The 15,890-nt window shown below is 38.5% G+C and overlaps 1 protein-coding gene across 2 annotated transcripts; it reads left to right on the forward strand.

Moving 5' to 3' along the window:
• Positions 1–967: 967 nt before the first annotated feature.
• ldlra (low density lipoprotein receptor a) lies at positions 968–15,641 on the forward strand. Of its 2 annotated transcripts, none has more exons than XM_017705911.2 (18): positions 968–1,186; positions 5,320–5,442; positions 6,071–6,193; positions 6,310–6,693; positions 7,599–7,721; positions 7,835–7,957; positions 8,075–8,194; positions 8,932–9,057; positions 9,168–9,339; positions 9,696–9,923; positions 10,036–10,154; positions 10,300–10,439; positions 11,322–11,463; positions 11,998–12,141; positions 12,310–12,519; positions 12,729–12,806; positions 12,947–13,110; positions 13,404–15,641. In XM_017705911.2, exons 1-18 carry the CDS (start codon positions 1,129–1,131, stop codon positions 13,434–13,436), a joined length of 2,610 nt encoding a protein of 869 aa, XP_017561400.1. In that variant the 5' UTR covers positions 968–1,128; the 3' UTR covers positions 13,437–15,641. The 2 variants fall into 2 exon arrangements, with proteins under 2 accessions (XP_017561400.1, XP_017561401.1); XM_017705912.2 differs by having other exon boundaries at positions 12,310–12,513.
• The last annotated feature ends 249 nt before the right edge of the window (positions 15,642–15,890 follow it).

Raw genomic sequence — 15,890 nt, forward strand, 5'->3', positions numbered from 1 at the left:
TAAGAAGGTGGGTACACAACATTTTTCCTCTGCTGAGTAGGAAGGTTTGCAAATATAGTTATTGCTATCATTTCATTCATGAACGTGTCATAATTCAATAAAAAAAGATCCTTCTTCATGGTTCTTTAGTAAAGGAAATGGTTTTATTTAGAATCAAACAATAAAGAACCATTTAAGCAGAAAGTGGTTCTATATACAACTATATCCATCCATCCATCCATCCATTTTCTAATGGTCGCAGGGGGGTGCTGGAGCCTATCCCAGCAGTCTTCGCACAAAAGGCAGGATACACTCTGGACAGGTCGCCAGTCCATCGCAAGGCAGACAGACAGACACTCACACACTTCACACCTAGAGGCAATTTAGCATGACCAATTAGCCTGACTGCATGTCTTTGGACTGTGGGAGGAAACCCACACAGACACAGGGAGAACATTCAAATGCCACACAGAGAGGACACTTTTTTAAAGTAACAGTAAAGTAAAGGAACGGGGAAATTCCATGAAGTGAAACACCACATACACACTAGTGAACACACACACTTGCCCAGAGCGGTGGGCAGCCCTATCCACAGCACCCGGGGAGCAGTTGGGGGTTAGGTGTCTTGCTCAAGGACACCTGCGTCATGGACTGTCAGCACTGGGGATCAAAAAGTATCACTTAACTCATGGTTCTAAACAGAACCATTCTCCTTACTAAACCCTGTTTCAGACTGATTTGATCAGATTGTCCGTCTTTTTCTACCCAGCACAGATGTGAACGTGCAGGTGTGCGGGCTGTCCTCGTCTTTGTCTCTCCATCCTCCACACCTTTCCAGAAACAGTTTTGGAGGCGAAGTTGTGGCTTCACTGTGTGGGTTTTCCTCAAGCCCCGCCCTCTCACACCACCCAGCGGCCAGGCCCCTCCCACTCCCCAAAGCCATTCAAATTGAACCGGTTCATCATAAACACAAAGTTTTTCACCGGCGTCGGCGAGCAGCTTCACAGACCCTCTCCAGTCTCCAAAAAAAAAAAAACAAAAAAAAACGGTGGAATAGTTTTCTTCAGCCTCAAAAACTGAGCGAAAAGGGTAAAAGCAGTCTATCATAACACCAGGAGCAACGTGCTGCTGACACTTCGCTCTAGAGAAATGGGAGAGCGGTTATTTGTGCTCTTCTTGGTATTCGCATTCTCTCCTGTTCAAACAGGTAAGAGCCTGCAGGCTGTGACTAGTTTACATATATTTTGTTGTGTATAGAAGAAAACATACTTAAATTGACGTTATAAGTTTTTATTTAACTTTAGCTCGAAGAAAAAAGATTTTGTGTGATATCCGTTAGCTCATTTGCAGGCAACCCAATCCAGAATCTATGGATTTTTTTTTATAGATAACAACTGGAGGAACAAGTTTAGCTGGCTTGACACTTTTGGCAAAAGCTCATTTATCTTTTAAGCTACTGCTAAACTGCAAAAGGTTTTATTGCATCACTCGGCAGCATCCTCCCACTCCCTCTTATGGGCTCCAGGCCAGTGGAGGCTGCCTGAGTGCAGGAGCTCCACAGCTCTCTCGCCCCCTAACGCTTTTCCTGGAACTGTTCAGAGGTTCTGCATGGCTTTGTCCAAGTGTGACACCACAAACGTGTCGAGACTGGCCTCCTCTTCCCTGATTTATTCGCCATAACAGAGAGGCCTCTTCCCCTGCCTCCATAAAGCAGGAAAGACACTCCTGTACACAGCACAGCCTGTCCATTGGTTTAAGACCAGTTTTGATACTAATGTATCTACTGTATGTTTCCACTCACTGCTGTGGAGATGTTCGTTTAGATATTACATAGGCAGTGACCAGAGCCAAATTAAGATCCTGTGATTCCTCTGGGCATTAGGTCTATAGCACCCTGTCCCCACGAACCCACTGATAATAACCCACGCTAATTCGTGTAAAAGGTCTTGGTTTTACAGAAAAGTTATATTGATTCTTCACAAACTTAATATATAAATCAAAAGCTAATCTGAACCAGAGTAAACTCTTCAGCTAAGACCTTGTTGAGATCGGTCAGGCATCGCTACACAAAATAAGATGCTGAAATGATCCTATTACCCACATACATGCCACTGTCTGCCAAATGTACTCAACAGTGGTGGAGGTTTAGATTTTCAGACTGACTGTTGTGGTGTGTAAAAATAAACTGACTTTCAAAAAGCGTTAACAGACTCAAATAATTTGAAAGCATGCACTTTTTTGGAGTGCCCTTTTGGTGCCCCTGGGCAGGCACTTGGGGCACCCGTATGGTAGATGTTGCTACATTTGATGGTCATGTGGTGCTTCTTGGATGTTTTCCTTATGTCCTGGACTGATCTGAGGACAGCTGGGTTTGAGAAAGTTCAATTCACTTTTTGTAATCCAGCCTGTTCTTGCCTTCAATGATGTATAAGTGCTTTTTATGCCGTTGACTGGAATGCAGGGTGGGGCATTTCTGAAGTCTTTGTTATTAGGGGTAGATGGTGACAACATTACGATACTTTAGTATTTCCACGCCACACTATATGTAACATGATAGTTAGTCTTTCTGAGGCTTAATAGGTTGGAACAGACAAAAAAGAATCAGTAGTGGCACATTTTAAAAATTGTCTCTCAAAATTATAAAGACGATGAGTGATCATTCATTCAGTGCTCCATTTACTGTGTTGTCTAAATTATCTCTCCATGAGAATGCAGCCTTGCCTGAGTGGATTTCAGATGCATAGACATTATGTATTAATGACCACTTATGGATCGATTAAACACTCTGAAGCTCTTTTGCATGACGCTTCTTCTTTACTTGCTGAGTTAATGTGTAAGCAATGTCAGAGAAACTCTGGCTTCTTGCCCCCAGTCTCTTATCAGGTAAATGTTTCCGTAAAATGGTAACTTAATTAGTTGTCACAAAGCAAGTGTTATGATCTGCCATAAAATCGATGCTAAAACAGTCTTGCTGGTGTGAAGCTTACCTTCCTGAGAGCAAATGAAAATATAAAGGATTTTTACTCTGGGCTGGAATGTAGCCTTCTGTAAGTTACGCTGTAGTTTTCTCAGAGAAAGATATAATATCCCTGAAGATTTCCCCCCATGTTTTTCTTCTCTTGACTGCTTTGTTTTGTACAAACGTGAATATTCTGTGGTTCCATGAATAGACTGCTTTGATAATAAATCATAGAGAAAATAACAGAGAAGACTTGACATGGACAGGTTTTGGAAACCAGACAGTTGGGATGGCTGCTTTGGCAGTCTTCATATAACTCAGAGATGATGAATGACACCATCATTAAAAAAAAAAAAACACTAACTCTATTCTTTTTTTTACACAATTTGGAAATTCCTGCTGTCCTTTATATTGTATGAATGGTTTTGAAAAGCAAATCATTCAAGTTATTACAATAAAATAGCTACATAAAATGCTCTGCCTAATGCCCACAATGTTGTTTTATGATATGAAAATGATATGAAAATGAGAAAACATGAAAATTACCACAATTTTACCATTATGATCACACATTTAGGAACTCAGAAGACCCATGTAGTTTCACTGGTCGTTTGTATATATATATATATATATATATATATATATATATATATATATATGTGTGTGTGTGTGTGTGTGTGTGTGTGTGTGTGTGTTTGTGTGTGTGTGTGTGTGTGTGTGTGTTTTGCATGGTTCCTGTCACTATCTCTGTAAACAAATCTCAGCAAAAAGTGGTGTGATCCATTAGGCCCACCTCCTCAATTCCTATCAGAAACAGGTGACCATGTCACTGACCGTTCTGTCAGAAGGCACATCCCAGAGCTCCCCTGGTGCTTGTCGAAATACAGGCACTAACTGGCTCAGCTGAGTGAGAGTTGAGGGTTGAGCCTTTATTTACTGAACAAGCACACTGAGGTCATTTTAAGGAGATTTAATAGACAGCAATTACATCGTTGTTAAGGGTTTATGCCAGCTATAGTAGCAGGTTTCTCCTGTTTATCTCCAGTGTTCCACCACTGCTTTATTCTAGAACAGGACGCCACACTCCAGGAGTAGTTTCTTCTCAAAAAAGAGCAAAGGATGATCATTGGTGATGAAAAACATTATAATCTGTGTTTTACCAGCATAAAGCATCGGAGAGTCTTCCCATCTTAAACAACACAGGTTAGATTAAAAAAGATTATCACAACACAATTTACACAATATAAATTGTTATGTAGTTAACACCATAATACGTTTTTTTTTTGTTTACCCTTTAAAATCCCAACCTTATTACATACTAAAGTATATTTACTAACTTTAGGGACTTCACTGCAAACTGGCTGAGCTAATCTTAAGTTATAGAAATGTGTAAATAAAACGTTGGGACAGCCGGTGGACCCTGGACAATTAAGGGGTTGATTTTAATATATTAATTTTATATATAATTTAATAAATAAAGATTTTTTGTTAAAAAGTAGAATTACTGAATTAGGAGAAAAAGCATGGCAAAATATTTAAATATCTGTGTGCTGCTGCAAGTCAGTCTGTAATAATAGTTCAGCCAGATTTGGAGGCAGTTTTCTGGGCAACGTCGTACATCTTTACGTATTAACGTAACATGCTCAAAAAGAAGGTTCCACATGTGTTTTCCGAATCCGCTTACATAGTGTAGCTTTGTTTTGTTTTTTTAATTATAAATAAACAATAATAATAATAAAATAAATATGAAAACTGATTTTATCTGCTTGCTTTTGGCAATCTACCATAGTTTAAGTAAATCCATTTCAACATCAAATGCTGCAACCAAGAATAACTGCTGTTAATATAGTGATAACAACAATAGTAAGTAAAATAAAATGGCAGTAATTGTGCAGCAAATAACACACTGTTCATTACAGTTAGCATGTAACATTACACACTCTCATTTCTTCTCCTACCACAAAACAGGACAAACCTGCTGCAACCTTTCCACACTGTTATAATAAGCCATTGTCTTCCCAACTCCTCTGAAATTCAATAGGCTTCCTGAATTTATGTGTCTTCATGATTCATGTTGGTTGTGAAGAACGATGAGGTAACAGGTTTCAACCGTTGAGCTAACTAACAACTTTTAATTGGCGGCTCCAGATCTGTTGCAACCTGGCGCGCAATAACCAGGACGACTGTATGTTTGATGTGTGCTAAAGGTGCTAGTGATCTGTACTTTCAGTCCTTTCAGTTCTGACTCTCTTCCTGATCTCGCATTAGATCACACTGACGTTATTGTTACCACAGTGTTACGATAATCTGTCACAAGGCACTGGGTTGAAAAGCTCTGTGTGAGACGATTTATTCCAATATTAAATGTGCACATTCTGCAGATGCTGCTGCATGCGACTCCAGGAATTTCCAGTGTGGCAATGGGAAGTGTATTACTCTGAGGTGGATGTGTGATGGTACAGATGACTGCGGTGATGGCACTGATGAGCTCCCTGCTGCCTGCTGTGAGTATGTCTTTACATGCAATTGACGCCATTAAAGGATCACTTGTCATAAATATTGCTAGAGTAATATTTCAATGGAAAATCACCTTTGGACAGATTCCCCCTTTCAGTTGGCAGGCATGCTAGGTGTCCTAAACTTGCCTCTTTAGGTTTCCGCTATAGCTATGAAGCAAAAACAGCTAATGGTGATGTAAAATTAATTATGAGTGTTTTTGGTACACAGAAACACACAAATGTTATAAATTAAACTCAAGAAAAAAATAAAAAGCAAGAAAAATGAGGAAATGGGCCTTTAATTACCATATAAATAACTGCGATTAATAATTGATTATCTTATGCGGTTATGAAAGCCTAAAGATGGCAGATTGTCTGATTAGTTATCTTGCTTCCCAGCTGTCTATACTTAGTAGCCCCCAACAGGAACAGTTCAAGCTCAAATGAACAAATATTACTATTATTGCAATCAGCTCCAATAATTGCCATGAGGTGATTATATAATAGTTGTGACAGAACTACTATGGCTTTAATATCTAGAAGTGTGACAGACTCTGCTTTTGGTAATGCTGAGTAGTGCTGTGGTATACCACATGCTCCAATCTCAGTCTGCATTCTGTCATTTCCCTTGCAGTGTCAAAAACATGCAGACCGACCGAGTTCAGCTGTGGTGGACGACTAAACCAATGTGTGCCTAACAGCTGGAAATGTGATGGCAATGCGGACTGTGAGAATGGTGCGGATGAGGCTGGCTGTGGTGAGCAGAATTTGACATTATCCTGCTTTGGAACAGCTAATTATTGTAGCATATAAATAATGAGGGTCTGTGCTGTTGGATTAATTATGTCTAAATGTTCTATACTTCTCTCACAGGTTCCAGACAGTGTCTCAGTGGTGAATTCCGCTGTGCCAATGGCCAGTGTGTGTCTCGTGCATTTGTGTGTGACGATGAGTCAGACTGTGATGATGGCAGTGATGAAGCTCAATGCCTGCCCAGCACTTGCGGCTCATCTTCCTTCCGCTGCAACAACTCAGCATGTCTTCCTCGACTGTGGGCCTGTGACGGAGATATGGACTGCCCTGATGGTTCGGATGAGTGGCCGCAGAACTGTGGAGTCCGGCCTTCAGTACCTCCCAGCAGAACCAGGCCCTGCTCCATTCTGGAGTTCCACTGTGGCAGTGGAGAATGCATCCACAGCAGCTGGAGATGCGACAGAGAGGCTGACTGTCTGGATCGATCAGATGAGAAAAACTGCTGTAAGTCGTAATCCACACCATTGATCTTTTTTAGTGTGTGATCAGTGTAAAATATTTTGCAATACTGATTTTAAGGCAGTTAAAATTCTAATTTTGATTATAATATTGGCCAGTACAATTTAAAGTAATCAAAAATTAACCCCTTAAACAAGCAGGCCTAAGGTTTTACTACACACTTCTATAACCTAAGAATATCTCAAATAGTTTGCTTTGAAGTCCCTGTAGTTAGTGAATAATAAGCCTGTGAAATAAACCTTTTAATCACCATTAATTAGTTAAACAGTGCTTTAATAACTGATATGATTGGCAGTCAATTGTCACATTTCTTAAACTCAGGCTTCCCAGAACGCTTTGTTATTGTGTTGGTTTCTGTTAGCTTTTATTTTTCGTGAGTTATTGCCATAGGAAAGCTTTTTTGGTGATTCTCAGCTATTACATCCTCAAAAACAAATGGTTTCTCCTGTGCAAGAGATGTCTTTTCATTACAATATAAATCAAGCCCTTAAACATTGTGAGAAATGTTAGAGATACTGATAAATCCGTTGCACCCCAATATTGACTGATATCTGTTGTCCAATATATTCACTCGCCCCTTCTGTAACCCTTAAACTTTAAGAACCTTTTGGAAGCCTCAGGCTATCTTTCCTCACTACATGCTCAATATATGCTGGATGTTGGATCTCAGATGCTCCAGTTACATTTTGGTCACAAATATTGCGAACAAATCTTCTCCCACATCAGGGATTCACTAATGTGTTTTAATATATTTTTAAGCTACACTATGTCTACACTAAAGATTTTTTTTGAAATGTAATGAAATAGCATTATTGGGTCAGGAGAAAAAAAGAAAACAGTAAGGTATGATATGTTGAAAGATGCTTTAGTAACCTGTATTCTTTGAACAGCTTTATCCACATGCCGACCAGATGAGTTTCAGTGTGGTGATGGATCATGTATTCATGGCAGCCGCCAGTGCAACCAGGTCTATGACTGTAAAGACATGACTGATGAACTGGGTTGTGTTAATGGTGAGTTGTGTCAGTGTTTGTTAATAACTATTCTCTGCTCTGTAATTGCAGCTGCAGTACAAGCACAGTAGGTGAAATAGCTTTCCTTGACATTTATTACCTATTTTTTTCAGCATCCCATTGCGAAGCTCCATCCAAGTTTAAGTGCCGCAGCGGTGAATGTATAAGCATCGACAAAGTTTGCAACAAGCAGCGTGACTGTAGGGACTGGTCTGATGAACCACTGCGTGAGTGTGGTGAGTACAAAAGCAACTAAACACAAAAAGCATTGTAGTTTGGATTCCTTTCTTTAGACCTAAAATTTTTTTAGGATTTGTTTTTTCAGTGTTTAACCATAACTTGCAAACCAACAGATTCTAACGAGTGTCTATACAACAATGGTGGCTGCTCTCATATCTGTAATGACCTGAAGATTGGCTATGAATGCTTGTGCCCCAGTGGATTCCGCTTAGTGGACAAGAAGCGATGTGAAGGTAAGATAATGATGATGCAGAAATAGATAAAGAAAGCAAAGTAGCTTTCATGCCGAAACATGACATATGAGATTCCTGGCTGAAGCTTCTGTTTAAACTTGTGTTTATATCAGTTTCCAGTGCTAGAGACAGATGGCGGTCCAAAGTCAAATTTGATCCATATATTAAATTTGCTATAATCTATTAGACAAGTTCTGTAGGTTCAGTGGTGGAAGTCATAAGTTGTCTGTAAATTATGTGCAACCCAACTAGAATGTAAGTAAGATGTAATTTACTTTATGTAGAATTTAGTAGACATGGAAAGTTACTTTTAATAGATAACACATTTTATAGCAGCTACATAATAACAAAAAAAAAAAGAAATATCGTTGTTCTTTGAATGTTATTCCCTTACAACTATTCTTGTTGAACCTTCAGAAATAGTATGCTTCTGCTTTTTTGTTAGCTCTTAACATTATTCAGAGGATGCAAATATGACATGAGGTTCTTGGCCTTGTTATGTCAACTCAATATTGTAGTTTGTGCAAAAAAGGAAGAAAAAAAAGTATTTGAGTTTCAAATTTATGTAAAATTCAGCTTCATCACAAATCTCATTCATATTTCAGGGCGATTACACCTGTATTTAGTGAGCAAAAGGATGGTTAAACTGATTGTGGTTCAGCCTAACATGATGTGTCTATCTTTATACTACACTGACATTTGATGATTTATCTGATTTATAATTTTTCCCCACACAGACATTGATGAATGTGCTAATCCAGACACTTGCAGCCAAATCTGTGTAAACCAGTTGGGCAGCTACAAGTGTGAGTGTGAGGAAGGCTACCAGTTAGACCCAGCAACCAAAGCCTGCAAAGCTATCGGTGTGTATTAAAACTCAGAAGTGCACCTACTTTTAAGTATTATTTATTTCTGATGGCTTTAATACTCCTTTTCTCTGCCTTTATCCTCCTGGTCTGTTTATTGTGTTCAGGAACTATAGCCTACCTGTTCTTCACCAATCGCCATGAGGTGAGAAAGATGACTCTGGATCGCAGTGAATACACACGTGTCATCTCTCGCCTGAAAAACGTAGTTGCACTGGACGTGAACATTGCCACCAAGGAGATCTTCTGGTGTGACCTGTCTCTTAAAAAGATTTACAGGTATTAAGAAAGCCCTGTTTACCTATGTGGATTCTCTCATAGCAGTTTTTGTGGTTGTGACTTGCACTCTAGAAAAAAAAACATGGATATGAAATGAAATGTTGACAAGGGGGCAGAGTGTATAATATTTATTATAAAGGGTATAAGGGTAGTGAATGATATAGAAATCCCAGTCTTTTTATATGTAAGCCCCCATTCCAGTGTCCAAAAGTAGCTGGACTTATCTTAAAAATAAATATGGTTGCAAGTCCTTTGCAGCTGATGACTTGCTAAAGTTTCTGACCTAGAGACATCAAGAGATACAAATCCAGTTGTGCCACAATCTAATCACTTCCATACTGTTGTGTTTTTCCTAGAGCTCCTATGGACTCAGCCTCAGACTCCTCTCAGCACAGCGTTGTGATTGGCAGTGGCGTGGAAGCACCTGAGGGGATCGCTACGGACTGGGTCCATGGTAACATCTACTGGACCGACAGTATTCGTGGCACAATCTCTGTAGCAACAGCCAATGGGAAGAAGCATAAGACACTATTTGCAAAAGACCTGGCCAAGCCAAGAGCAATTGTGGTTGACCCAATTAAGAAGTAAGTCATGTTCCAAACTTGATGTTAACACTAATTAGAAGTGTCTGAATACTTATGCATACTGACCACTTTACCTAGTCCTGTAACATAAGGTCTATGTTGTATTTTCTAGCTTTGTGTACTGGACAGACTGGGGTACCCCAGCTAAGATTGAGAGGGGTGGATTGAATGGAGTTGACCGCAGTGCACTAGTGACTGATAACATTATCTGGCCCAATGGGATAACTCTTGGTAAGAACCTGCCAGTCTGCTTCATTGTCCCTTAGTGACAAGTGTCTTGACTGGCTGTATTGAAATCTTTCCTCATAAAGCTTTGTGAGTCAGTGTGGTGGATCAGTTTGGTTTGACCTGTTTTCCCATCCTCTCTTCTGTTCAGATCTGTTGAACCAGCGACTGTACTGGGTGGACTCCAAACTGCACACTCTCTCCAGCATTGATGTACAGGGCGGCAGTCGCCGGACACTCATTATAGACCATGGCAGATTGGCCCACCCACTGAGCGTCACTGTTTTTGAGGTGAACACACATTTTAGAAGCCCATTCAAAGTCCAAATGACCCTTAGAAGTCTAGTTAGTACTTTTGCTTTGCTATAGATGTAATTTACATTATGTGGTTATTCATATGTAGTTACATATTTTGTTAGCTGAATAATGAATTAAACTGCAAAAATATGATATCCTAGAAACTGAAAATAATTGAAGTCAAATTATCTAACATTTCTCATTATAACATTGCTATAAGAATATTATCTAACTAGTTTTTAGATGTTCATTACATGTTTTGTTTCATAGTGATACATAAATTTTATCTTCTATATAACTATTTTACTGTTGGCAGATAATTTCCTTGCTTAAGGTCATTTTGGTTGTTTCAAAATAAATTGCTGTCCACCAATGAAATAAGACCATTTCACTCTATAATAATTTCACTAGACTGAAAAGACGTAAAAATGTCTAGAAATAAGTTATAATATTCTTGCAACACTCTCAAACTGATACATTGTCCAGATTTAAGATTTTACTTGCCAAAAAATTTTTGCAGTGTACATTTTAATTTAATTTAAATTCTTTGTTGTAATGTTTCACTTTGTTGTTTCCACAAACCTGACGTTTTTCAAATTGTCAGAAGGAAAGTTGAATAAATAACAAAATGTGGTCTTTCTGCAAAACAAGACTGTATTTAGAACAACTGTCATTGTAATGAAATAAAATTTTGTTACAAGCACAAATCTTGTATTGACGGAATATTTAGAATCTGCACTTTCCACAGGGTTTCTCCACTTGTTTTCAAATCTCATTTAATGTTTAAGTTGTAAGAAGAAGGTTTTAGAAGGTTTTAATATGCATTGGTGAAGCTTTGCCGAAATAAGACACATTACCTTCATTCTCTCTCTTCAGGAGAAAGTGTTCTGGACTGATGTTAGCAACAATGCTATCCTGAGTGCAAACCGTGTGACAGGAGAAGACATCACAAAAGTGGCGGAGCACCTCTCATCTCCCGAGGACATTGTGCTATTCCACAACCTCAAGCAACCCCGAGGTGTGTTGGCCAGGAGAAGGTTATGGTAGGAGAAGGTTGCAAGTTAAAATACTGCGTAAAAGTCAGAAACCACCCTTTATTTACTTAAATGTCAGTCAAAATGTCCGTAAAGTACACCAGAACTCAACCTCTTTGATCTCACCAGACCTTAAATGTAATTGTAAATTATTGAATTGCGAGAGGCAGAAAATGCAGCGAAAACTGAACTTCCTTATAGGTTTCTTTGAAAACCCGAAAGCAAGTTTCCTGAAAAAATGCAAGCTGTGATAAAGGCTCACAGTAAATACTGAAAAACCTTTCTTTCTGTTTAGCTGTAGCTTTTGTGTAATTTTGTGTGAAATAAATGTTTCCTATGTTAGTGCTCCATATAGTACTCTGGATTTTACAATGTGTTAAATACAGAGATGACCCTTTCAGGTGTATATTTTATTAGCATCCAGTGACCATTTAATGATACATATACAAAAACACGAGCCTGCCTCTTATGCATGGGTTTGCTCACTATTCTTGTTTCACACTGTTGTCCTTTTTCAGCTGTAAACTGGTGCATGCTTGGCAACGGCGGATGCGAATTCCTATGTTTGGCTGCCCCACAGGTTAGCAGATTCTCACCAAAGTACACATGTGCCTGCCCTGACAACATGATGCTAGACAAGGATATGAGGAAATGCGTCCCTGGTAAGATCAACGTGTTATAATTATTTATAATATATACTAGGATAAATGTTAAGAATGTAATGTTAAAGTCAGTGTCAGGCTTTGTTCAAGATACACTGTCTGCAGATAATCATTTAAGCATACATCATGTAAATTCCTCTCTGTGTGCTGTATTTTTGTTTCGGACAGCTGTGCCATCAACATTGCCACAAGTCCAGCCCAAGACTTCTGCTACAGCTCAGCCTCAAAACCCCACAACCACTGTACCTCCTACTACCAAAGCGTCAGCTCTGAGCACCACCACTCCTATGCCTGTTCTTCACACCCAGCCCAAAGAAGGTGTTACAGAAACTCTGTCAACCAACACTCCTTCTGAGGTGTCCACACAGACAAGTAAGGGTCAGTTTAAACTCAAATCAGACGTTTTTGGGTACATGAGTGTGTCATTATAAAGTAGCAGGGATAGAGACCCTGTTTTCATCTGAGTTGTACATTGACCGACTCACACACTAACTCAGATTTGCCCTTAATTGACTGACAACACAGCTCAGGCTCTAGACTCATGGAATTTCAACCTTCTAATGTTTGGTATTGTTTTGTTCTCTTAGATGACCACAGTGGTGTTGCTGCAGCCGTAAACAAGACATCTCCAACATCAGTTGCTCTTTATATTGTATTGTCCTTAGGTCAGTATAACTAAATGATACCACATTATAAATTGCAAAGAGAAAGACTCGGGCTGTCTCTATAAAGTCCTCAAATGCAGTTCAAATGATCTGAAAAACCCAGCACACTTCATAATATATTTTTTTCATTCTTCATAAAGGCATGTTATGTCTTCTTGGAATTGGTGGTGTTTTGCTGTGGAGGACCTGGAAGCTGAAAAACACAAACAGCATTCACTTTGACAACCCAGTCTACCAGAAGACCACAGAGGACAAAGTTCACATATGCAGAACCTTCAACTCTGATGGCTACTCCTACCCACCTGTAAGAGCATAATGTTTGCATCTCTAGCATCACTTTTGGGAAGCCAGTTTGTATTTCCACTGGACATTTTAAGTATCAACTCCAACAAATTATTTAAGTGGTTAGCAAAGTTGAATGTGACCAAATTGTGAATTGTAACAAAATGACAGCTAAACTAAAAAAGCAAAAAACCATCTTGATTGGTGACATATGACAGTGGTCTATGACATGCAGGGCAGCAGTACTCCATGAGCAGAATGGGAAAGTGGACTGCATGGCATTGTCTCCTAATTGCTCTTTACCTTTTTTTTCAGCGGCAAATTGTCAGTCTTGAAGATGAGATATAAACTTATGTCAAGGCTGAGGCTGGATACTGCTTCAAAATCAGAGGACATCTGAGCTTGGAGATCCTCTTTTTCCATACAACCTCAGCAAACAGACATTTGGAGATTGTTGGAGAATGAAGAACACCGAACGATTTTGTTCCTGGCACAAAACAGGGTCATCCTTCCAGGAGCCCTAGAAGCTTCTAGTAAGCACAGAAAAACATCATAACCTCAAACAACATCAACCTCTTCTGTAGTTAGCACTTTTGTGTGTCTTTGTCTTTTTTGACCTTTTGTAATTAGCTGTAAATCTTAGCTTCAACAATAATGTGCCTTGTGAAATGATTCTTTTAAGAATAATGAAATTATAGAAATGATTATGTTTTTACTTTGTAACCAAAATCCTGCAAATACACAATATTATGAGGTAGGTTTTTGTCAGCTATGCGATACTGTAAATATATTTTTGGGGGGGTTTACTGTTTTCTTGACTGGTGAGTGCTGTTTTCCACACCACAGCAATATAGCAGAACCTCAGGACTTCCAGCAAAAGCTTAATAAGTAGATTCACATTAAAGAGAACCTCAGATGTCTATTAGTCTACTAAAGGAGTTCTGCTTTTGTAACGTTGATGATCAATAAACCAAAGTCTATGAAGCGAAAAAAAACAAAAACTGGTGATGCAAGGTAGTTTATGACATACTTTGAAACTGTTGGACACAAACCAGTGTCAATGTTTTAACAGACAAGGCTCTATAAAGAAGGTTCTTAATGTTTTTTCTATGGCATCTTTCCAAAGAAGCCTAGAGGATGTCTAGTCTGTCACATAATTGCTCAAATAAGCATTATTGTTTCCTTTTTCAGTCTCTGCTTCTTATATCTTGTTCAGTGACTGTTAAAAGAGTAGCTATAAGCAGTGTTATCTTAGTGTAATTTCTATCAGGGACAAAGAAATAACTAAAGGGGTAAAACACTGTTACTTGAAAGTTACAGGACAAGGTTATTGCTTATTTGAAGCTGTATGAAGTATATAAATATTTTACAGATTCCTTGCTCTGCAGCTCTGGGGGTGCTTCATAACGTCTCCAGTATTCATATGATTGTGTGCAAAGGTTTTGGCACCCCTGGTCAAATGATTGAAATGAAAGTAAGTTAACAAAGCCTCTACAGAGAACACACTTCTACACATTTGTTGTGTGTTTATTTGCTGCATTTAACATTTTTGGGAAAAATTAAAATGTTAATAAAATGTAAATAGCCTGTGCAAAAGCCATGCTACATTTTATATTGGGTGCTTTTTTAACTAAGCAATTAAGAAGAATTGTGCACTAAAATTAGCAGAAAATGCCTTTTTTAAGCCTGTTTCTATCGAGGATGTGTTAACTTACGTTCATGTAGAAAATCAACAAAACAGGGGTTTTCAGACTTTCGCGTACAGCTGCGTCTGTCCTTCAGATAGGATTATTTTAGGTTCTTTTGTCTTAACAAATAACCTTTTGAACCACCAGCCTCCACAAATATGCAAACACAGTAATTTAGACGTGTATGTGTTTTTCATTTTGGCTCAGTGACAGTAAGAGGGAGAACGATGTGTTTGTTTTTTCAACCAAGAGCAAAGACCAAAACTGACAGGCAGAACTGGGGAGAAGGCTTTTTGACTGGCTTGCTGTAGGACCTAGTTTTAGAGAAGGATATTTATTCATGTTTTGTTTTCTACCATGCGGGACGTTTATGAGGTGCTATGGATTGGTTTAGTAGACATAGGAACAGTATAAGATCAAGTGCATTGTGTCTTTCTCCCGTCACTGATTAAAGTGCGATGTGTGTAAATCTTTTATTTGTGTATGTAAATATACTTTCATGTCTTGTGATTATTGTTCCTAGCTTGTACATTTGAAGTTCTTTGATGTATGTAAAATTTATTTATTGTAGAATCTAAATGTCTTGATTAATATTTGGAATCTTGTGCATAATGTATGATTAAGAGTGTGTAATAAAGTTCCCCACCTACAGAATCCCATAATAGAATCACTGTGTTGTACCGCTGTGCTTGATGCTGTATGTTCTGCCTGATGTAGTTGTACACACAATGATCATATATTAAACAGTCTTGATCGGTTTTTAATGAAACGTGACACATGAACCTTTTTTGTTGAAGTCTTCACAATATGTCTTACCATGTGCATACTCCTGTTTTTAAAAATGTAAATAAATATGTTATTTTTCTTTTGTTTTTCATTAGAGTTTGTATCATGTACAACAAATTACACAATACTGTAGTGTTTAGATACATTTTTTGATACAGCAAGAACAAGTGCCTGAGTATGTCTCTTGTGTTCATATGTTAATGTTTGCACTATGCACTTACAGCTTTTATGCATATTTTACTAGGGGCAAAATGCATATATTTTTATGTTTGGCACAGATATCAATTTGTATTTAATTCTATATATTGATATTGGATTTTCAGTATTA

Source organism: Pygocentrus nattereri, chromosome 14 (assembly GCF_015220715.1).
Source record: "Pygocentrus nattereri isolate fPygNat1 chromosome 14, fPygNat1.pri, whole genome shotgun sequence".
Lineage (NCBI taxonomy): Eukaryota > Metazoa > Chordata > Actinopteri > Characiformes > Serrasalmidae > Pygocentrus > Pygocentrus nattereri.